A 25,724-nucleotide genomic window follows, 5' to 3' on the forward strand; every position below is an offset into this window, starting at 1 on the left:
TACCTCCATAGTGTTTTATTTGCCAGATCAGTTTTCCATGTATAACCTTACCATGTGTGTATAACCATGGTTTTGATATTACTGACGTTTCCATATAAATCTCAGTCTCACACTATGATACAAAAAGCAATTAAAGTTACACCATGCAGTTGTTTAACTTGATCATTTATATCTATCAAGCATCAAGTTGTAATGAAATATGTGAGATTGTGTAAAGAGAACTGACAACGCTAAATCTACATTGTTCTGAAAAAAAATTGGTTCTGAGTGTAATGATAAATCAATATATTTGCAGATATTACATAATGCCAAGTAAAACAGTCTCAACTGGGCATTTAGCGCCTAAGAAAGCCAACGAAATCGACTTGTCTTCAATTTCAAGCATCAAACTAGGCGATGAGGCAAATGCAGAATCATTGGAACATAAACAAAATGAGAACAGTGAAATGGAACCGAACTCTAGGAACTGCTTTACCAGTTTACTCAGTTTCTCCATCGTCTTTGGGACTGGTTCTATGTTGTCCCACACCGTCAGCACTTACCTGTCGTCCCAGATTACAACAATTGAAAAAGTCTTTGGACTGAGCAGCTCAAAAAGTGGCATGCTTCTGAGTGCTAACGATGTCGGCTTTTTGACGACAGTGTTGTTTGCTTCTCATTTTCTTCATAGGTAAATATACATTGGGAAGTCTACACGTATTATTAGAAACACAACTCAATAACCAAATAAGTTATTATTTCTTACTCTAACAAGCTGAAACATGCCGCGACATTTTTTCAGGAATTATTTGGTATTTTTTACTGATCTATGTGAATCCATTCCTCCAGTCTTACATTTCATTCTGAATTTTAACTGATAAAGATGTTTTTAAAGGTCTATATAGCTGTTTGGTTTGGTTTATTCTTCTACATTTTAGTAATAAGGATCAATTTAATTTTATTTTCTTCTCTTTCATCAGTTATTTCCATTGAATATTAATTTGGACTGGCATTAAAAGGTATCCCATTAGTGACCCATGTTATGGATAATCTTGGTTACAATTATATTAATATTCAAGAAACTACCTGAATTAATTTCGGAACATAAATATTGTAAAAGATTCGTACAATCATCCTAAAACAAAAATATATATTAGAGTTTGGTTGGTTTTCAAGGCAACATTATTTTGGGTGTATCATGCTGGGCTAAGGGGCCGGGAGGGGGCCATCCGCCTTTCACAGTGCACATCAAGACCGCCTACCCTGGCTATTCTGCGTGCGAATTAAACCTTCATATCTTGGAATACTGTTCGAACGCTTTACCAACTGAGCTATCGCGTCTAATCATGTTAAATCCTCGATTGTAAATCTTTGGTAAGATTTACTTATATAGACCGTGCATATTTTCAATTAACCATTATTTCTAAACGTGGCTGAATGAACTTTGTATGTTTTACTTTTGATTCAAGTATAAGGAGAAAACGTGATTGTCCCCCAAGAAATAATTATTCACTAACTCAAGCGATTCTCTGGCATAATCAGGTTACAATTTCTCAAAATTCGGTCAGATTTAGTCTCAGATTGATAGTTTACAGGATACTCCTTTTGAGGCTTCTGGCCATATTTACTTTTTTAAATAAAAAAAAAAATAAAAGATAGAGAAGACATAACGGACAAAGAGAGAATCGGATGTCCTGAAATATATCAAAGTTATCTTAGAACCAAGCGAAAACCACAAAGAGAGAATCGGATGTCCTGAAATATATCAAAGTTATCTTAGAACCAAGCGAAAACCACGCGGTAAGAACCGAACGTATTAAGATTATCTGCAACGATTTGAGGTTTGTTAAATGTTTAGAGAAAGTTTGCATTTATTCCGCAAAGTTGTGGACATCTCTGGTCAACTCGGCACGCGTACCACAGTAAAATAAACACAGTAAAATAAATCCTATATGCACTGTAAATGTCGTAATTGTAGTTATGTATAAACCTATTTTATTGGGTGGCAATAGAAAGTTCGAGAAAGACACTAGAAGATAACCATTTTGTCACTGTAGGTATCACATTCCCAGAATTTTGGCTGCTTCTATCTTGACTGTCGGGATATTTGCTATTGTTGTGGCACTACCAAAGCTTTTCCTTTCGGATGCACCAGCTGAGGACAAGCCTGAGACGTCCAACTCAACTCGTAATTCGACAACCAACCTATGCGTACTTTACAACATAAGTGAACATTCGACACGCCTGGGTTCCACATGCACATCAGAGTCCAGAAATGACAATGATGCGCCTGGGTCTTCTGGTAGTAACATATGGTTTCTCGTCATCATGGGGTTCGCCTTGATAATCGTAGGGGCTGCCAAAGCACCAAGACAAGCTTTGCAGACGATATACGTGGACAACAATACCGAAAGATCTAAAGCTGGCTTTTACATCGGTTAGTACTGTATAGTAGTCTTCAATTTCCAAAGCTTGACAAGGTATTGTAGGCATCTATTTCTAACGTTAGACATAGTATACTGTAGGCACCTATTTCCAACGCCTAGCTTGGTATAGTAGGCGTCTGTTTCCTACGTCTGGCTTGGTATAGTCAACATATATTTCCAACGTTTGATATAATACAATGGGCACCTGTTTCCAACCTTCGGTGATGTGCGGTAGGCAAATGTTTCCTACGTCTGCCATTGTATCTTGGCATAATTTGCCGACGTCAGGCATAATATAGTAGGCATCTATTTCTAGAGTTAGAAACAGTATAGTAGGCAACGTCTGGCATAGCATGGTAGGCACGTATTTCTAACGTCTGGCATGGTATAGTAGGCATATATTCCGAACCTTTGGAATTGTATAATAGTCAAGTATTTCCAATGTCAGGCATAGTATTGCATGTATTCATGTCTACCGTTATACACAGCATAGTAGGTAATGCCTGGTATGGTATAGTAGGCATCTATTATAACGTTAGACATAACATAGTAGGCAACGCCTGGCATGATATAGAAGGCGTCTATACTAAGGTTAGACACATCATAGTAGGTAACGTCTGGCATGGTATAGTAGGCATCTATTTCTTACGTTAGACACAGCATAGTAGGCAACGTCTGAAATGGTATAGTAGGCATCTATTCTAACGTTAGACACAGCATCGTAGGCAACGTCTGAAATGGTATAGTAGGCATCTATTTCTTACCATAGACACAGCATAGTAGGCTACGTCTGGCATGGTACAGTATGCTTCCATTTATAACGTTAGACACAGCATAGTAGGCTACGTCTGGCATGGTATAGTAGGCATATATTTCTAACGTTAGACACACAGTATAGTAAGCAACGTATGGCATAGTATAGTATGCATCTATTTCCTACGTCTGGCATAATATTGTTAAAAGCCAGGCATATTCGGTTGATCGAGCGGTGTCAAAATCTGGCGCGATTCCGCTAAAAGTCACAACTTTACTCCAAATTTCCAAAGACATCTATACAACTTAGTTGCAAATTAGAAAGCCCGACGTGGACATACATTTTCCTCTAATCAACGCAAGACCACAGATCTCATAACCTGCCAAATATATATCATCCGCACATATGGTATAACGGTACCAATTGCGCAAGTCCAGGTGGGCGGAGCTTAAGGTGTATGGAACATTGTATTCAGAATTAAAGAACAACACTAGCTGTGATTGGTGCATTATGTAAGAGTTGTACTTTCTGTTTGGCTTAAAAACAAGTTGAGTCTCTTGGCAACATGTGAGTTTGTGTTAATTTCTATCTAGATCATATTTTGTATTTTTTATGATTTTTTTAAAATATGGTACACATGGCTGAAAATGTGCTTGTTGTGACTAGATAACTCTTACCCCTGTCTAGTTCCAGTAGAGTTATCTCTCTTAAATGCAATGGAGTACCTGGTTATGTCATTGTCAAATTGACAATCTAGCATTGTTCTATATGACAGTGTGTGACATGCATGCCCAAGTAGGACAGAAAGTATATTTATTTCACAAAACATTAGCATTGAGGTATATGGAAAAACAATTGGTACCGTGATACCTAAAGGAAAGGCCTCACAGGGTATCCATAGAAACGCATACATGTGGGCGGCATTTATGAATTATACTAGTTTGATGTAGGAAAACAAATGTGTGCTGAACACTTTTGGTCAAATATTGAAAGTTCTTTAAGAATAAAATGTATGAAATCTTTAGAAAATAGCACAAGATGGCTTTGGATGGGGACTTTTGATAACTATAGCTATGATATATATAGACTTGTGTTACCTGATGCCTTTATGTATGTGCTGTTACCTCCTAGATTGGAATGCATGCAACAAAATAAGTTATGTAAACATAATATAGTTGATTTTGGCCAAATATTGGCTATTTTACCTGCAAAAGATTAAAAATCATGTCTACAAAAACAGCTATCTTGTTCTTGTAAGGCATGCCATAAACCAGGATAGAGAACACTCTAAGTACACTTGTAGATAGATCACTTGTACCATGTAGGATGTTCTGGTATGAGTAATTTTAGGTAATTTATTAAGGATATGGTATTCCTTCCCACTTTGATTTGAATTGTCCTGCTCTAATTGTCCTTTTTTGTTTTTTTACATTCTCCTGCTTTGAAATTGTTCATGTAGCTAGTTCAGTTCTCTTGCATTCCCTTTTGTTGAAGTAGCAGTGAATACCAACAAACTAGAACAGTTTCCTTAAGTCAGCATTTCCCATTGGCACTTGTATAAGCCCAATTATAATCTACTATTGACTTTCAATTAATCCTATTTCTTTCTGTCAAGCTGCTCTTGTGGAATTTCCATGTTTGGTCCAACATTACAGAATGATAACCATTTTAGTCACACAGTGCGTATTCATTCCATTCAAATCCACACTGTTCTTGAAACTTTGCATCCCATCGCAAGAATCCAAATTGGCATGAGATGATATCTGCATGGTTATGGAAGGCTGCACTCTACATGCCGGCATTGTAGAAAATATTAACTATGTGATATGAAAGAGCTGCGTCATCTTAAAAATTAAAATTACATGACTCTTGAGGTCTCCACTAAATATAGGAGTCTAAATGTTAGGTTCTCACTTTATCAGTAATGTATTTTGAGATAATTTAATTGCAATGAAGTTAATACAGGTTGTTGATGAACTCATCTATATTACATGGATAATGTATTCGAGGTTACCACACCTTATGTATATCATTCAGTTATCTCCCTTACACCAGTCATAACATTTCAAGGAAATAAAATCTCACATTTTCAGTGACTGGTTATGAAAATAAAGAGAAGATTTGTGAAGTATTATATTAGCCCTCAATCTTGATACAAATGTAAGTAGAAGCAATTTAATAATTTCTCACAGTAAAGTTTACAAGTTTAAAAACTGATAAGGTATGTTCTGCTTGGATCTGAGATAAGTTTCTCTCTATCTTATGCCAATTATTATTAAATTCTTATGTAGAAGAAATATACTTTATATGTATCTATATTATCTAAATTATTCACCCTTTTATATTAGATGGAAATGAACACAACTTCACTTGAAATTTGGGTCCTGTAAGGGATGTTATAGCACAGTTGCCTTTGGGCTGTCCTTGGACCTGTTGGGCCCTGCCCCATATATTTGTCCAACGTAAGGTCATCAAACTTTCACTTTTCATTTTTCGCATTGCTGATTTTGCCTCCTTTAATTCCTTTATCATAAGCTACCTCTCCCTTTTAGATAAACACTTTCCTCCTGTTTTTAACTCCATTTGATGTGCTATACTTAGTGTTTATATTTGGCATTTTTCTGTATCTTATTCCCCTAATTTCACCCCCCAATCCAACATAACCACTTAGAAGCTGTGATTTATTATATTTGGTGACTGATTGGCTTAATGAAACAATTTTATTCACATTACAAAGGAGGAAAGCTTACTATTTGTGTTACAAAGAGGATGGATAGGTGGACCTTTGTGTGAGGACTGGTGGTTAGTGACCTCTTGTATCTGCAGATAGTGTAAAGTGGTCAAAGCTTATACTTTATAATAAGACTGGGTCATGTCCACCTGTCTCTGATGTTAAGTTCTGCACCTACCAAACAAATATAAATTCCTTTCTTTTAGGTGAATTGTACATTTTGAAGTAGGACAGGTACATACTATTTGGTACATTAACCTTTGACCTAGTTATTACATAATATGACATAATGTGATTTATCCCATATCACCTATGTGAAGTTCAATAAGTGCTGATATGAATAAGATACAACTCATAGTTGAAAGAATTCATTTTATTTCAAAAGATGATTTTGATGGTGAAGCAAAAGTATGAAAACAAGTGTTCAAACAGCTCAGTGACATTTCTATACACATTCATATAAGACATAGGTTAGTACCTCATCAAATTGTTTTTCACAAGTGAGACTAAGTACATTTGTTACTTATAAAGTCCCGAACTATTTCACAGATTATTGGAAAAATTAAGGTTTGCTATAGGTATAACGGTACCAATTGCGCAAGTCCAGGTGGGCGGAGCTTAAGGTGTATGGAACATTGTATTCAGAATTAAAGAACAACACTAGCTGTGATTGGTGCATTATGTAAGAGTTGTACTTTCTGTTTGGCTTAAAAACAAGTTGAGTCTCTTGGCAACATGTGAGTTTGTGTTAATTTCTATCTAGATCATATTTTGTATTTTTTATGATTTTTTTAAAATATGGTACACATGGCTGAAAATGTGCTTGTTGTGACTAGATAACTCTTACCCCTGTCTAGTTCCAGTAGAGTTATCTCTCTTAAATGCAATGGAGTACCTGGTTATGTCATTGTCAAATTGACAATCTAGCATTGTTCTATATGACAGTGTGTGACATGCATGCCCAAGTAGGACAGAAAGTATATTTATTTCACAAAACATTAGCATTGAGGTATATGGAAAAACAATTGGTACCGTGATACCATATGCATAGTTTCTCTTTGTCAGGTTTCCGTACCGCCAGCAGCTCACGCCGTAGAAACTATACAAATATCCCCTATTACGTGGAACTAATTTAACTACGCCACGTTAGGCCAGTCAATACATGGTCTCGAGTCACACTTCAATAGTACAAGTGCATCACAACATTTGCCGTCAAAGCGACACATACGGTATCTGCCAGGTCCTTTCTTATTTATTCCATTGCGTAATTTACCGGTTTCGTGCCACAAATACTGCCACGGCAGTCATACCACCAATGTATGCCACAAGATTGTAATAGGGGCTATGTTATTCAAGTACACCCATGGCATCATGGAAACTCGCTAGCACTTCACTCCATGACGTTTGCACCTATTAATTGGCTAATTATTTCGGGCTAAGGAATATTTCCATTGCACCAAGTGCTATTAATCAGACAAGTAATCACAAAAATCTAAGTATTCCTTAAAACGGTGCGCAATAACCAAATGATCATACTCCAAAGTTATTACAATATTGTTGGCTATATACCAACGTCTGGCATCCATTTCTTATTTATCATAATATATTCATATCCACTTTTTCTAATAGAATCGGACGTAATCGTTGGTGCCAGCAACAAACGGTACCGATTTGGAGATGGTGTCATTAATGTTATCGAGCAGTAATAAACGTTATTTTAGCTAAGAAGATGCATATATCCGCAATATGGATTTGTGGATTTCTTGTGTGATTTTGGAAAATTCCACTTTTGATCAGAATACTATGCGGGAGTTTGGGAGATTCGCATAATAAGTGGGTAAGGGGGAAATAAAAAATGCGGTGGAACAAAGCTTGTATTATATGTTATAATAGCGAATAATGAGTCTCAGAATTAAACACCTCCTCCATCAACAGTAAGCAATCACTATAATCGTAGTTTACTCAACCTAAACAAACTTGTACGGATGAAGCGAAAAATATCATATATAGATATGTTTGTTATGTTTGTCACAGGTATATTGTCAACGTTTGGCATCTTCGGTCCATTTTCTGCACTGGTCCTTGGGGGACTCTTCAACAAAATACATACCGACTTGAAAGGTTAAATATCACTGTATATTTGTCTCACTCTCTTTCATTCTCTCTTGTCAAACAGTATGAGGTCCACAAATTATTTAACAGGTACCATACCACAATGTTATATTTTAAAACATTGATGTGGTGGAAGTATTTAATATATTTTAAAGGACAATTATTCTTGTGTACCATGGTATTTGTTTTTCAACTCTCTTGAAAATGTATTGGTAGGTTCGGGTATCTTTTGCATAAAGATTGTTGTTCTTTTTCGAACACATTATTTTTGGAAAATCATATTTAATGACTAATTGGTAATTGAATAAGGAATTAAGTCATTTACATTCAAATGTACCTTACATGTCCATTGGGTATTAAGACCAATCCAAATGCAAGAGCCTTACGTCCCGATTTGCCGGCAGCTGAGGTTTTGTGTTAATCGGTCTACTAACTATTCGTTAGTGACTACAGAGAGATCCATATATGCCGGTTTATTATGCCAGGGCAGATCTTTGTCTGAAGTTATCAACTGGACTCTTTTTTTAAGCTAGCACTTGCAGTAGATCTGGTGCAAAATCAATGTTTTTGTTAATCATTAACTCGAGTACTTCAAGCTATAATTAAGCACACAAGAAACGTTCTAGACAAACCTGATCGTCTTCGATAATTTGTTACATTATATTTCTACATTATCTTTAAGCCGTATATAATACATATGCCTAATGGACCTTTTCCAGTCTAATGCATCGGAAGTTGTGCTGAATTTACATGATTAATTTGAAAAGTAAATATGAAAAAATCCTTTTTAGTTTTCAAAGCTTGCAGTTATCCTTCAGGGCTTCATAACACAATGAATAGACTGCATCAATCAGCGCTTCATAACCCAAAGGATAGACTACTTCAATCAGCGCTTCATAACCCAACGGATAGACTACATTCATCAGCGCTCCATAACCCAAAGTAGAGACTACATCAATCAGCGCTTCATAACCCAACGGAAAAACTACATCCACCAGCGCTTCATAACACAACGGATAGACTACATCCATCAGCGCCTCATAACCCAACGGACTGACTACATCCATCAGCGCTTCATAACCCAACGGATAGACTACATTCCTCAGCACTTCATAACCCATCGGATAGACTACATCCATCAGCACTTCATAACACAACGGACATACTACATCCATCAGCGTTTCATAACCCAACGGATAGACTACATCAATCAGCGCATCATCACCCAATGGATAGACTACATCCATCAGCGCTTCATAACACAACGGATAGACTACGTCCATCAGCGCTTCATAACCCAATGGATAGACTACATCCATTAGCGCGTCATAACACTACGGATAAGGTACATGAAACAGCGCTTCATTTCTCAAGGAATATACTGCATCAATCAGCGCTTCATAACCCAACGGATAGACTACATCCATCAGCGCTTCATAACCCAACGGATTGACTGCATTCATCAGCGCTTCATAACACAACGGATAAACTACATCAATCAGCGCTTCATTTCCCAAGGAATATACTGCATCAATCATCGCTTTATATCACATACGATATACTACATCAATCAGCGCTTTATAAACCAAAGAACAGACTGCATCAATGAGCGCATCATAACCCAACGGATAGACCACATCAGTCAGCGCTTCATAACCCAAAGGATGGACTGCATCCATCAGCGCCTCCTAACCCAAAAGATATACTACATCCATTAGCGCTTCATAACCGAAAGGATAGACTACATCCATCAGCGCTTCATAAAACAACGGATAAACTACATCCATCAGCGGTTCAGAACACATCGGATAAACGACATCAATTAGCGCTTAATTCCCAAGGAATATACTACATCAATCAGCGCTTCATAAACCAAAGAACAGACTGCATCCATCAGCTCTTCATAACCCAAATGATAGACTGCATCCATCAGTGCGTCACAACCCAACGGATAGATTACATCAATCAGCGCTTCATAACCCAACGGATAGACCACATCAATCAGCCCTTCATAACCAAACGGATAGACTACATCCATCAGCGCATCATAACCCAACGGTTAGATTACATCCATCAGCGCATCATAACCCAACGGATAGACTACATCCATCAGCGCTTCATAACACAACGGATAGACTACATCCATCAGCGCATCATAACCAAACGGATAGACTACATCCATCAGCGCATCATAACCCAATGGATAGACTACATCCATCAGCGCTTCATAACCCAATGGATAGACTACATCCATCAGCTCTTCATAACCCAACGGATAGACTACGTCCATCAGCGCTTCATAACCCAACGGATGGACTACATCCATCAGCGCTTCATAACACAACGGATAAAATACATCAATCAGCGCTTCATTTCCCAAGGAATATACTGCATCAATCAGCGCTTCATAACCGAACGGATAGACTACATCCATCAGCACTTCATAACACAACGGACTGACTACATCCATCAGCGTTTCATAAACCAACGGATAGACTACATCCATCAGCGCATCATAACCCAATGGATAGACTACATCCATCAGCACTTCATAACACAACGGACATACTACATCCATCAGCGTTTCATAACCCAACGGATAGACTACATCCATCAGCGCTTCATAACCCAACGGATAGACTACATCCATCAGCACATCATAACACAACGGACATACTACATCCATCAGCGTTTCATAACCCAACGGATAGACTACATCAATCAGCGCATCATAACCCAATGGATTGACTACATCCATCAGTGCTTCATAACCCAACGGATAGAGTACGTCCATCAGCGCTTCATAACCCAATAGATAGACTACTTCCATCAGCGCTTCACAACACAAGGGATAAACTACATCAAGCAGCGCCTCATAATCCAACGGATAGACTACATCCATCAGCGCTTCAGAACACATAGGATAAACTACATCAATCAGCGCTTAATTCCCCAAGGAATATACTACATCAATCAGCGCTTCATAAACCAAAGAACAGACTGCATCCATCAGCTCTTCATAACCCAAATGATAGACTACATCCATCAGTGCGTCACAACCCAACGGATAGATTACATCAATCAACCCTTCATAACCCAACGGATAGACCACATCAATCAGCGCTTCATAACCCAACGGATAGACAACATCCATTAGCGCATCATAACCCAATGGATAGACTACATCCATCAGCGCTTCATAACCCAACGGATAGACTACATCCATCAGCGCTTCATAACCCAACAGATAGACTACTTTCATCAGCGCTTCACAACACAAGGGATAAACTACATCAATCAGCGCTTCATAACACAACGGATAGACTACGTCCATCAGCGTTTCATAACCCAACAGATAGACTACTTCCATCAGCGCTTCACAACACAAGGGATAAACTACATCAATCAGCGCTTAATTCCCCAAGGTATATACTGCATCAATCAGCGCTTCATAAACCAAAGAACAGACTGCATCCATCAGCTCTTCAGAACCCAAATGATAGACTGCATCCATCAGTGCGTCACAACCCAACAGATAGACCACATCAATCAGCGCTTCATAACCCAAAGTAGAGACGGTATCCATCATCGCTTCATAAACCAAAAGATAGACTGCATCCATCGGCGCTTCATAACCCAACGGATAGACTACATCAATCAGCGCTTCAGAACACATCGGATAAACTACATCAATCTGCGCTTAATTCCCGAAGGTATATACCACATCAATCAGCGCTTCATAAACCAAAGAACAGACTGCGTCCATCAGCTCTTCATAACCCAAATGATAGACTGCATGCATCAGCTCTTCATAACCCAAATGATAGACTACATCAATCAGCGCTTCATAATCCAACGGATAGACTAGACCAATCAGCGCTTCATAACCCAAAGTAGTGACGGCATCCATCATCGCTTCATAAACCAAACAATAGACTGCATCCATCAGTGCGTCATAACCCAAAGGAAAGACTATATCAATCAGAGCTTAATAACACAACGGATAGACTACATCCATCAGCGTATCATAACCCAACGGATAGACTACATCCATCAGCGCTTCATAACCCAACGGATAGACTACATCCATCAGCACCTCATAACCCAACGGATAGACTACATCCATCAGCGCATCATAACCCAACGGATAGACTACATCCATCCGCGCTTCATAACACAACGGATAGACTACATCCATCATCATTTCATAACCCAACGGATAGACTACATCCATCAGCGCTTGATAACCCAATGGATAGACTACATCCATCAGCGCTTCATAAGCCAACGGATAGACTACGTCCATCAGCGCTTCATAACCCAACAGATAGAATACTTCCATCAGCGCTTCACAAAACAAGGGATAAACTACATCAATCAGCGCTTCATAACACAACGGATAAACTACATCAATCAGCGCTTAATTCCCCAAGGTATATGCTACATCAATCAGCGCTTCATAAACCAAAGAACAGACTGCATCCATCAGCTCTTCAGAACCCAAATGATAGACTGCATCCATCAGTGCGTCACAACCCAACAGATAGACCACATCAATCAGCGCTTCATAACCCAAAGTAGAGACGGTATCCATCATCGCTTCATAACCCAAAAGATAGACTGCATCCATCAGCGCTTCATAACCCAACGGATAGACTACACCAACCAGCGCTTCAGAACACATCGGATAAACTACATCAATCAGCGCTTAATTCCCGAAGGTATATACTACATCAATCAGCGCTTCATAAACCAAAGAACAGATTGCATCCATCACCTCTTCATAACCCAAATGATAGACCGCATCCATCAGCTCTTCATAACCCAAATGACAGACTACATCAATCAGCGCTTCATAATCCAACGGATAGACTACACCAGTCAGCGCTTCATAACCCAAAGTAGTGACGGCATCCATCATCGCTTCATAAACCAAATAATAGACTGCATCCATCAGTGCGTCATAACCCAAAGGAAAGACTATATCAATCAGAGCTTAATAACACAACGGATAGACTACATCCATCAGCGTATCATAACCCAACGGATAGACTACATCCATCAGCGCTTCATAACCCAACGGATAGACTACATCCATCAGCACCTCATAACCCAACGGATAGACTACATCCATCAGCGCATCATAACCCAACGGATAGACTACATCCATCCGCGCTTCATAACACAACGGATAGACTACATCCATCATCATTTCATAACCCAACGGATAGACTACATCCATCAGCGCTTGATAACCCAATGGATAGACTACATCCATCAGCGCTTCATAAGCCAACGGATAGACTACGTCCATCAGCGCTTCATAACCCAACAGATAGAATACTTCCATCAGCGCTTCACAAAACAAGGGATAAACTACATCAATCAGCGCTTCATAACACAACGGATAAACTACATCAATCAGCGCTTAATTCCCCAAGGTATATGCTACATCAATCAGCGCTTCATAAACCAAAGAACAGACTGCATCCATCAGCTCTTCAGAACCCAAATGATAGACTGCATCCATCAGTGCGTCACAACCCAACAGATAGACCACATCAATCAGCGCTTCATAACCCAAAGTAGAGACGGTATCCATCATCGCTTCATAACCCAAAAGATAGACTGCATCCATCAGCGCTTCATAACCCAACGGATAGACTACATCAACCAGCGCTTCAGAACACATCGGATAAACTACATCAATCAGCGCTTAATTCCCGAAGGTATATACTACATCAATCAGCGCTTCATAAACCAAAGAACAGATTGCATCCATCACCTCTTCATAACCCAAATGATAGACTGCATCCATCAGCTCTTCATAACCCAAATGACAGACTACATCAATCAGCGCTTCATAATCCAACGGATAGACTACACCAGTCAGCGCTTCATAACCCAAAGTAGTGACGGCATCCATCATCGCTTCATAAACCAAATAATAGACTGCATCCATCAGTGCCTCAAAACCCAACGGAAAGACTATATCAATCAGAGCCTAATAACACAACGGATAGACTACATCCATCAGTGCATCATAACCCAACGGATAGACTACTTCCATCAGCGCTTCATAACACAACGGATAGATTACATCCATCCGCGCTTCATAACCCAACGGATAGATTACATCCATCCGCGCATCATAACCCAACGGATAGACTACATCCATCCGCGCTTCATAACACAACGGATAGACTACATCCATGAACGCTTCAGAACCCAACGGATAGACTACATCCATCATCACTTCATAACCCAACGGATAGACGACATCCATCAACGCTTGATAACCCAACGGATAGACTACGTCCATTAGCGCTTCATAACCCAACGGATAGACTACATCCATCAGCGCTTCATAACACAACTGATAAACTACATCAATCAGCGCTTCATTTCCCAAAGAATATACTGCATTTATCAGCGCTTCATAACCGAGTGGATAGATTACATCCATCAGCGCTTAATAGCCCAACGGATAGACTACATCCATCATCGCTTCATAAACCAAATGATAGACTGCATCCATCAGTGCGTCATAATCCAACGGAGAGACTACATCCATCAGCGCTTGATAGTCCAACGGAGAGACTACACCAATCAACGCTTCATAACCCAAAGTAGAGACGGCATCCATGATCGCTTCATAAACCAAATGATAGACTGCATCCATCAGTGCGTCATAATCCAACGGAGAGACTACATCCATCAGCGCTTGATAGTCCAACGGAGAGACTACACCAATCAACGCTTCATAACCCAAAGTAGAGACGGCATCCATGATCGCTTCATAAACCAAATGATAGACTGCATCCATCAGTGCGTCATAATCCAACGGAGAGACTACATCCATCAGCGCTTCATAATCCAACGGAGAGACTACACCAATCAACGCTTCATAACCCAAAGTAGAGACGGCATCCATCATCGCTTCATAAACCAAATGATAGACTGCATCCATCAGTGCGTCATAATCCAACGGAGAGACTACATCCATCAACGCTTCATAACCCAACGGATAGACTACATCAATCAGCGCTTCATAACCCAACGGATAGACTGCATGAATCAGCGCTTCATAACCAAACGGTTAGACTACATCAATCAACGCTTCATAACACAAAAGATAGACTTCATCCATCAGCGGTTCATAACCCAACGGATAGACTACATCAATCAGCGCGTCATAACCCAAAGTAGAGACGGCATCCATCATCGCTTCATAAACCAAATGATAGACTGCATCCATCAGTGCGTCACAATCCAATGGATAGACTACATCAATTAGCTCTTCATAACCCAATGGATAGATTACATCCATCAGCGCTTCATAACCCAACGGATAGAATGCATCCATCAGCGGTGCATAACACAAAGAACAGACTGCATCAATCATCGCTTCATAACCCAGCGGATAGTCTACATCAATCAGCGCTTCATAACCCAACGGATAGACTATATCCATCAGCGCTTCATAACACAAAGAACAGACTGCATCAATCAGATTTACAGTTATATGAAGATGAATTTCGTTTTATAAGCGCAGTATATTTCAAATTACATGCAGAGACTTGCATTTACTTTTGAGCGAAGGTCCATCATATATAAGATTGAAAAAATATTAGCTATTTAGATACAAATAAATATTTACATATATTGACTGATTAATATATATATATATATATATATATATATATATATATATATATATATATATATATATATATATATATATATATATATATCGATCAACTGATTGATTCCCTGATTGATCAGTCGCTCTAACTATATTTTTAATTTTATTTTTTTATTGCAGAAACTTCCCTGACGCCAACTGATCCCCGCTGGATCGGTGCCTGGTGGCTGGGTTTCCTTGTGTTTGGAGGCGGCTGTATACTAAACTCAATCGTCCTTTTTTGCTTTCCCCGGGGGAGGGGCTTGCCTTCCGAACGGAATGAAAAAGATGTAGAAAGGCAGAATCCGTCTTTCTTTAAAAATCTAAAAGGTATCTATTTTATAATTTTAATTTTCCTTTCTTGATGAAATGTCAACACCATTCTTCATTAATATGACTAGGTTGAATGAGCTTCAAAAGAAATTGAATTTTGAACATTCCGAAGGCAATCATAATCAAGATACATACTTATTAGCATCCGACACTGAGTTGCTATAAATCAGACTTTTACACTTTATCGTTTGCAATTTAAATTTGTGACAAATTGTGAGGTCCGTTAACCAAATAACATATTGTTATTGTTGGGAGCTTAGTGCGAAGGCGATAACTGCCGTATGTTACTAAGTCGGCATATGCAAATAATAATAATAATAATAATAGTCCGTTTTTTCCTTACCTGACGAAAATATAAAGCCATTATTTAATATATATATATATATATATATATATATATATATATATATATATATATATATATATATATATATATATATATATATAATAAGCCGTGTTCAAAATCATTGGTGGCATTTCGTCCCAATCCCGATTTAGAGCTCTGTTTATCCAAACATACTGATCAGGCAATACAAATGCATTTTATCCATTATAAACAAAACTAGCTTTATTACTGTATATTTCCGTAGCAAATACTATATTTGTCTCTGTTTTCCATATATACAACAGTTGTGATAATGTTGAGTCTGGTTTCTTGCAATTATTTTGCAACCAAATTTAATCATTTTCTCGTTTTGAAATAATTCGTCTGAAGAAATGCTTAGTCCTTGAAATTTTTTGTAAATATGTTGGTTTCTCAGAAAAGACCTCTAACATCCGCCATGTATCACAATATCATGAGTAGCTGACAACTCTTTTCCGTACCCATTTCATTTATAAATCATTTCCTCTGCTGAACACTTTACGTAACAGACACATACAGGTACAATTTCATTTCGTCTAGGTATATATTGAAGGGCATTGCATTTTGATATCCACCTAAATAATTATTTTTCATCGCCTTTTTTCTGTTTTTTTGATCATTCGCAGCAACATATTTTGTTTACATTGACATATATGTGGAATGTACACTTGGTGCCACTTTGTTGGATATGTGTTAAATCATATTTTTGCTAGATGTTATTCCACAGCAACAGATATACCATGTCAGATGTTACAATAGTGATAAAGAATTTATGTTTACTTTTCCTTATATGTAAACCAAGGTAATAATATGAGGGACAGAAAGAGGGTCGAACGTTAATTTGTCGGCCATATAATGTTCTGTAATATCTATCCATCTATCTATCTATCTATCTATCTATCTATCTATCTATCTATCTATCTATATATATATATATATATATATATATATATATATATATATATATATATATATATATAGTTATCTATATATATATATCTATCTAGCTATCTATCTATCTTTATAGCTATCTATCTATCTATATATCTATCTATCTATCTTTTGCAAAATTCAATTTCCAAGCTATTTTAATTTTCGTTTTAACTAATACGCCCTTGCATCAAAATAAATGTTCATGCCATTATTACGCAAAGCCAATATATGTTCAGTTAAAATTGCTATCATCAAAAGCTTTAGCTTTTATAGTTTTATGTCACATATATGTCATGTGTTTTTGGAGCAAGCAATGTTCGTTCTATTCATCTCTGATTGCCATTGGTTTTGCATCTTTTAGTTTGTTGAAGAATATTCTTGTAATTCTACTCATCGAGTTGTAAAAGATCGAAATACAGTCAGTGACTCTGTAACACTCAGTCTATGCTATCGTTCAGTTTGGTCGATTCGCTGTTTCCTTCGGAAGACCTTGTCTCCACATAAGACAACAAAGTACCGGACTGTGGCGGCGCTGAATCATCTGTTTCAAACAGTACACAATAAAAAATACGATACAAGACAAACTGGATTTTTAATTTTTGGTCATATATTATGAACTTGACGCCTGTTCCAGATTCAGGTATGACATCTGCGATGTTGTATACGGTACATTATATGTTTTCAATATGGTAACCCAAGGAATATACTGCATCAATCAGCGCTTCATAACCCAACGGATAGACTACATCAATCAGCGCTTCATAACCCAAAGTAGAGACTGCATCAATCAGCGTTTCATAACCAAACGGATAGACTACATCAATCAGCGCTTCATAACCCTTTTCTCTGATATATTGAAAAAATTTCAACCATTTCTGCCCATGATGCTCCCCTTTTTCTGAAAGTAGCATTTTTGTAAAATATTTAAAGCCCATATCACGGTATCCTTTCGTTCAATAAAATTGAATCAATGCTATCATGCACATTTATACAGCAATTATATACTATCTCAATTTGTTATGATATGTAATGGAATAGGGCATATGTCAGACTAGGGAGTGTGAATTGATGGCATATGGGGACATTTCTTTTTATTAAGGATGGGGAATGGGAGTGATGTATTAAAAATTCATCCTTTTCTCTTACAATGATACCAGCATTGTTTGTTTTTCAATATATATATATATATATATATATATATATATATATATATATATATATATATATATATATATATATATATATATATAAATGATGATGTTCGTCCATCGGTGTCGACGAGGACCATTTAATGTCACCGATTCACTGGGGGTGGGTCCGGAGATGGCTGATCAATCCGATCCGGGCCCGGAAGAGTCTGTTGCAGTGGGGACATGGATGTGCAGGTTGCTGACCGGGATTTGCGAAACTGCTGTTTCTGGATTTGCGCATATCACATTTCTCAGCTGCGTCCACCAGTCTTTTCTGCTCAAAGGCTTCCGCAGCAGCGTTGACTTGACTGCGCCAAGCAGATCGGTTAGCAGCGACACTCTCGCAGCTGTCAGGATCAATGCCTAGGTTCTTCAGCGAAGCCTTGAGCGTCTCCTTGTACCTTTTTTTTGACCACCGTGAGATCTTTCGCCTTGTTGTAGCTCTCCGTACTGACATGAAAACAACATGGCCAGCCCATCGGAGTTGTGCCTTGCACAGCATGGTGTGGATGCTTGTCATGCCGACTTTAGTGAGCACCTCTGTGTTTGGTACCTTGTCCTGTCATCTGATTTTCAGTAGTTTCCTCAGGGAGTTCATATGGAAGTGGTTCAGTGTTTTAATATGGCGGCTATTCACAGTCCATATCTCACAAGCATAGAGGAGGGTGGGAAGAACAACATCTCTCTGAGTGTATATGTGTGTGGTTCTGAAACACACAAACGCTGCAAAGGGTTTCTAAAGATAATTGCACATAATTACCCAATTTAAGTTATGATACAGGGTCTATTTGAAGAAATTAACCAATTAATGCTAGATAATAATGTATATTATGTCCTCTGTTCCTAGAATTTGGCCAATTTCTCAGGCTGAGAATTATGTTCCTAGCACAGGTTCCGCATAATCAACAAATGCTCATTGAAAGGAAATAAAGTTATAAACCGAGTCGATAACACAATTATCACACACCCTAGTTTTGTTACAATTTATATGTTGAGTGAAAATATAATTCCTGACAAGGATTCACATTGCACAGTCACTTATTTTCTGGCCCAACTTTAGCTATTTTCAAAATGTCAATCAAATATTCAGCGACATAAGCGATCGCGTATATGTTAATTATGATCATTCGTCTTGTCACGTGATTGAATTCCCTGTATTACGATCTTCTCTGCATTCTGGGTTGTGATTAGCTCAGGTTGAAAATTGTGTCTCTACAATAGGCTGATAGTAACGTAATGCAGAGCTTTGGACGAACCAAAGTAACAAATTGTTTTAGTAATGATTTTATTTGGTGTGGTTCTATGACATTGGAAAATCGTAACAATCTTGTTGTACTTATGTCCATAATATCAAATCTCATCCACGTTTCTCTTGAATACAAAAGTCATTTATTGTGGATCCGTTTTATTCCTTCATACGTCTCGACACTGTAAATATATTAGACGAGGCACTATCGATTATAATTAGCTTGATAATCGTTGGATCAAATATATCGAAACTATTGATTTATTTAACTAATAATTTTTCGTTGTGTTTTAATTGTTAAAAAAGTGTATAAATATGTGTGAACAAAAGGTAACATTGTCATAAATTGCTTGTGAAATCATATTCCTGTACCGAAAGTCAGTGCTGGTTTGGACAGAAGATGGAATAAAAGCCACTTTCCACACACATGGGGCATCACACATTTTCTATTGCAAATTTCTTTCCTAAACTCCACTATCAAAATGTGTGCTCCGTTTTGGTGTAAGATGTTCAATTTTAATTCATTTCACATACGATTTTAACACATCATTTTACGTACGATTTTATTTTGTATTCAAATTCCACTTAAGCTGTTATTTATTTATTTATTTATTTATTTATTGTAGGTTTCATAGAATGGTTCTTTGTCATTCTGGTTAATCATATGATTTTGCTATCGTCAAATGTTCCGACTATTCGAGATATTAGTATTTCAGACGAAGAGCTCATATTTAGCTGATACGTATATGAACAGAGTTAGACATCCATGTGTACCTGCACAGGTTTAGACACCATTGTGTACACGTACGTCTTTAGACACCTATGTGTACACGTACAGCTTTAGATACATATGTGTTCATGCACAGCTTTAGATATTTATGTGTACATGTACAGCTTTAGACACCTATGTGTACACGTACAGCTTTAGATACATATGTGCTCATGCACAGCTTTAGATATTTATGTGTACATGTACAGCTTTACACAGCTATGTGTACATGTACAGCTAAATACATATATGTGTACATGTACAACTTCAGACACCTGTGTGTACATGTACAGCTTTGGACATTTATGCGTACATGTACAACGTTAGACATTCTGTGTACATGTACAGCTTTAGACACATACATATTTGAACAATGTTAGACACCAATGTGCATACGAAAAACTATGTATTTTTTTGTATGTGACTATCTTTAAATAATTATCTAGCACTTAATTAAGCATTTGAAAATCTTTGGCGGAAACGACACATGGTATATCGTCATTTGATTATATAGTCTGATTTTTAACCCAAATGATCTATCAAAGTCAATTACAAGTTACAAAACTAATAATGATTAATTTTCTCTTCCTGTCTTTTCATTCTGTATACATCATTTATGTAATGTATTATACCTGGGTATCTGGTTCAAACAGACCGCATGTTTGGTTGGTATTAAACGGTGGCTGATTTACTCATCTATCATTTCTTTTCTAGTAGAAATTATGTCTGTATGTTTAATATGTGTGTGATATATAAATTTTCCATTTTGTGTTTTTGTTTTTTTGTTTTCTTGAGAATGGTCTGGAAGAGAGAGAAAGAGAGAGATAGAGGGAGAGAGAAAGAAAGTAATTAACTGCTGTCTGGACTAAGCGGTAATTCATTCACTTACGTCACTTTTTATCATACATTTAACGTCGTTGCTCGCAGAACAGTGTTCATCTAATCGCTTTGGTTGGTTGGCATTAAAATCATATTTCTATGTTTCGATTATCATTCTTTCTACTTTTGATGTATTCTTTAAATTTTATTCCGCCAATTGAGTGCAGATTTGTTTTAACATACTCTTAGAAATAACTGTATTTAAATGTCTTACTATATATAAAAAATAAATTAGTAATTGTCACACTCATTCATAATATATTAAGCACGTTTCTGATCTCACCCAAATAAAGCATACTTAGATAGTAATGAACAATCTAAATAATACTAGTATCAACAATCTATCCTCTCCATTTCGCTTGGGCATTGTTTTAAAATGAAGTTTATCAAATCCATTGTATTGGGTATTAATTTGTCAAAAGAACGATATTATTTAGTGATTTGGTAGTAAGGTGTATGATTTCTAGTGATTATTATACATTAATAGAGTATATTTTAATAGTAAGGTATGTTTAATAGTGCTAATATATAGGCATATAGTATATTTTAATAATAAGGTATGTCTTCTAGTGCTAATATACAGACACATAGTATATATTAATAGTAAGTTACGTTTTCTAGGTTTAATATGCATATGTAGAGGATTTTTCAGTACTGCGAAAGCCTTCAAATGCAAATATTGGGGACAGGCGTTCTAAGTAGATAGAGCACCTGCGCACTTTAATTTGAATTCAGCCAGTGAACGATTATTTTGGGGGCAAAGTATAAGCGACATCTGACTCCAAGAAGATCAATCTATTTGCAATTTAACTTTTGTTATCGCACTCTCCTTCTTTTTCTACGTCATTGGGAACTGAAGAATTACATTTGACTTAAAGATTTTGCGATGTTGCACAGCTCCAAAATTTCAATTGGCGTAGTATCAGCTATTTTAGTATTTTACCATTTTTCCAAGACTGTTGACCTTTGCGTTCATTTGCAGACCTTCCTCGGAGTATTGTGCGTATACTGAAAGACCCAGTATATACCCTAAGTTGTATAAATGCTGTCGCCACCGCCTTTGGTTCGATGGCTTTAAGTTCATTTGGTCCAAAATACATGGAGACTCAATTCTTCCTCCCTACATGGAAAGCAGATATGATCCTGGGTAAGTGAATTTCATCAAATTAAAAAAAAACGAAATAAAATAAAAGTACAGTAATTTATTAAACAAAGAACATTGAATACTTAAGAATAAAATGCTTATTTTTGTTTGAGATTTTATTTCTAAATACGATCTGCAGTTGAATAGAATGCAAGTTTTAAAAATGTAACGCGTCCAATCACAAAATAGCTGCAGAGAGAGAGAGAGAGAGAGAGAGAGAGAGAGAGAGAGAGAGAGAGAGAAATGTTGTTAATACTGCTTCTAATCTTTGAACAAGTAAACGTACAAGAATATTGATTATGTTTTAGCTGGATTATCGTAATAATGGATGTTTTTCAGTAATAATCGATATTTTAAGGTTATAGTTGATGTCTTAAGGAAGAAGCGGAACAAAACTGATTTCAAGTGCATGCGTTGAATGCGAATAATCAAGATACTGATTGGCAAAATCTGAACAGTTTAATTATCTAATGCATATCGCTGGGTAGTGTTAAACACAACTGAAATTAAAAATATCTCTTCTCTTTTGACAAAAGTAATTTTCTTTATTTGTTTTAAAACTAAATAAAATTCTAATTTAGTTCTTTCTTATTTTCCCTTCATGTTTCAAGCAAATTAGGCGTCAATTATGGTATCTACGACTACTACAATGACAATAGTGATGAAAACATCAATATATACCATATCGGCGTTAGAGATCATGATCGTGAGATTTTAATATAAAATACCCAAATAATTCCATCAAAAATTGAAATAATCTTCTGTTAACAATCCTCATCATATCTTTTAAATTTTTCAGGAGCTGAAAAGCTTGCCACGACTACCATTGGTACGATGGTAGGTGGATTAATCAGTAGACGCATGCGCCTTGATCGAACCGGATGTTTAAAACTACTCTTTTTTACTAGACTCGCACACACTACCTTGACAGGATTCAACTATTTATTGGGCTGTGACCACTCACATATGTACGGATTGGACACCACAAGGTAATATCATTATTTTTACATATGTACGGAGTGGGCGCTGCAAGGTAATATCATTAATTTTAATCAAACGTAGTAGGAAAAGACAAAACGAAAAGAAACATTAAATATGGATAAGGAAGTCTCATACTGCGTAATATGCAGAGCAGTGCAATCGGAGAGGTGTCCCATATTCATATTTGCTTTCTTCTAAACTTAAAATAAATGTTAAAATAAATATTTTGAAGTTTTCCTGTTATTTCCCAATTACTTTCAGCCGTTTCATAAAAATGCCGAAAATAACTTTTCTGTTATTTGAACAAAATATTTAACGTTCAGTCTTTCACTCTCCTACACTTCCTGAAGTCTGAATGTTTGGAATCAGCAAACAAACAAGTCTCATCATTATTTAAAAATGAGTTTTCTTGCTATGCGATTTACAGTAATTGGAAAAATATGGTGACAACATAAATAGATTGCAGGTGAAAATTATTTGATTCACATTTTATCCTATTTCAGTGAACGGAACTCACATATATTCCTGCTAAAATGTGTAGATTATTCTGAAATTTTAACAATACAGGTAAAATTACAAACATGCAACAATATATATATATATATATATATATATATATATATATATATATATATATATATATATATTATTATTATTATTATTAATAAGCCAGTATTATAAATAATTGCAGTTAAAAACATTGGTGTTGAAATTAGAATGCAAAGATTTTAAAACTTACTGTTTTTTAATTTATTAAGAGGGGGAAACAGCTCCTTTCCTTGTGACTGCTCCAATGTGAATTACCTCCCTGTTTGTTTAGATGGCAGTAAGACCTACTTCTCTCCATGTCATGCTGGTTGTGAGGAAAAAGCTGGCGGGGTAAGTCTATTATGGCAAAATGGGAACATTAACCAAAAGTCTAAATGACGATTGCTTTTCCATATTGCAATGGACAGCCCCCAATACACAAACATACGCAATCACGCGAAATTGGGAAGGCACATGCAAATGTGTTGGACTATTAACTGTAACTTTTGTATAGTGATTTGGAGTGTAAAGGAACAATCATGCAAAAAATCATGGGTCCAATCAGGAGAAAACAGAAAGGATAAAAGTAGGAACTAATCTAACCAATTTCAAAATTAAGAAGCTGTTGATATAACAGTATTTGTACTTTTGACATGCATTGATTCAGTTGGAAAATACAAGATAAACTTCTCTTCTTTTTTCATTTTAAGGGAAAATATAAATGAGCCCTTGACGTTGGCGCGTTATCGGTTTAAGGTGGTGCATGTTGGCCATATCCAATGATCCCATTTTGCTGTTATTTATGTCATTAGTGTTAGAAGACAAATTATACAAGTTGCTTGATCGCTTGACATTCATGTTTATGCTCTTATCTTTATTTCTTATCCAAATGGATGTGCACTGAATTTTACACGCATAACCGCTAATTGTGTATTCATTCGATTTTAAATAGTTATATTTTATAATATGCAAAGTACGTTACGATTCCTCTATATCAACTGAATAAGTTCTGACAATGTGGATTTTTCTTATTTTCTATTTATTAAGGGCTTTACTAAATGCAGTCTGTCCGAAACTGGTCAGGCCACATCAGGGATATGCGATAACAGTTGTGACTTTCTGATACCTTTCATCGTCGTGAATTCACTGGGAACACTAATAGGTTCTGTAGGTCTGGCCCCAAGCATGATCGTCTTTTTAAGGTAAGGTTATGTAATGGGTAGCTGGATAGAAACGAATACAATTTATGTTTAGCCAATCAGCAGGCTTTGAAGTCTGACTGAGAAAAAAAAATGGGCCACAGCTGTGATCCTATTCATTCCGACTCTCGCGTGACAACAGTATATTAACGCCGTTCTAGGGTACATAAAGATCCTTCGACTTGAGTGTTACCTAAAAGAGAGACATTCTTCTATCAACACGCTGAAAACTTATTTCCGTTTACTTTTTATCATACCTTAATTTCATTTTTGAATGACGAGAGTGCAGAATAGCTCCTGCAATCCCAAGAGCCTTTGTCAACCTATTCTTAAAATTGGAAACATAGTTAAGAAGACTAATTTCAGTATCTTCATTAGAAAGAAGTTTGTCTTTTAATAGCTTCAATGGTCCACGCACAGTATGTCAAAAAACCAGTTCAAAGGGACTGAGTCCTAAAGATTCTTAAATTGA

General features: G+C 36.8%; 1 protein-coding gene across 1 annotated transcript in view; it reads left to right on the plus strand.

The window, feature by feature from the left end:
* Positions 1-305: 305 nt before the first annotated feature.
* Positions 306-25,724, plus strand: part of LOC149788644 (solute carrier organic anion transporter family member 2B1-like) — an 80,214-nt gene continuing 54,795 nt past the window's right edge. The window contains exons 1-7 of the mRNA XM_089973533.1: positions 306-670; positions 2,037-2,416; positions 7,925-8,011; positions 15,828-15,902; positions 20,379-20,459; positions 24,286-24,404; positions 25,101-25,255. Coding sequence (XP_089829659.1) covers positions 306-670; positions 2,037-2,416; positions 7,925-8,011; positions 15,828-15,902; positions 20,379-20,459; positions 24,286-24,404; positions 25,101-25,255 — 1,262 coding nt within the window. The remainder of the gene's footprint in view (positions 671-2,036; positions 2,417-7,924; positions 8,012-15,827; positions 15,903-20,378; positions 20,460-24,285; positions 24,405-25,100; positions 25,256-25,724) is intronic.

This window comes from Sinohyriopsis cumingii, chromosome 11 (genome assembly GCF_028554795.1).
Source record: "Sinohyriopsis cumingii isolate HCF-2022 chromosome 11, ASM2855479v2, whole genome shotgun sequence".
Classification (NCBI taxonomy): domain Eukaryota; kingdom Metazoa; phylum Mollusca; class Bivalvia; order Unionida; family Unionidae; genus Sinohyriopsis; species Sinohyriopsis cumingii.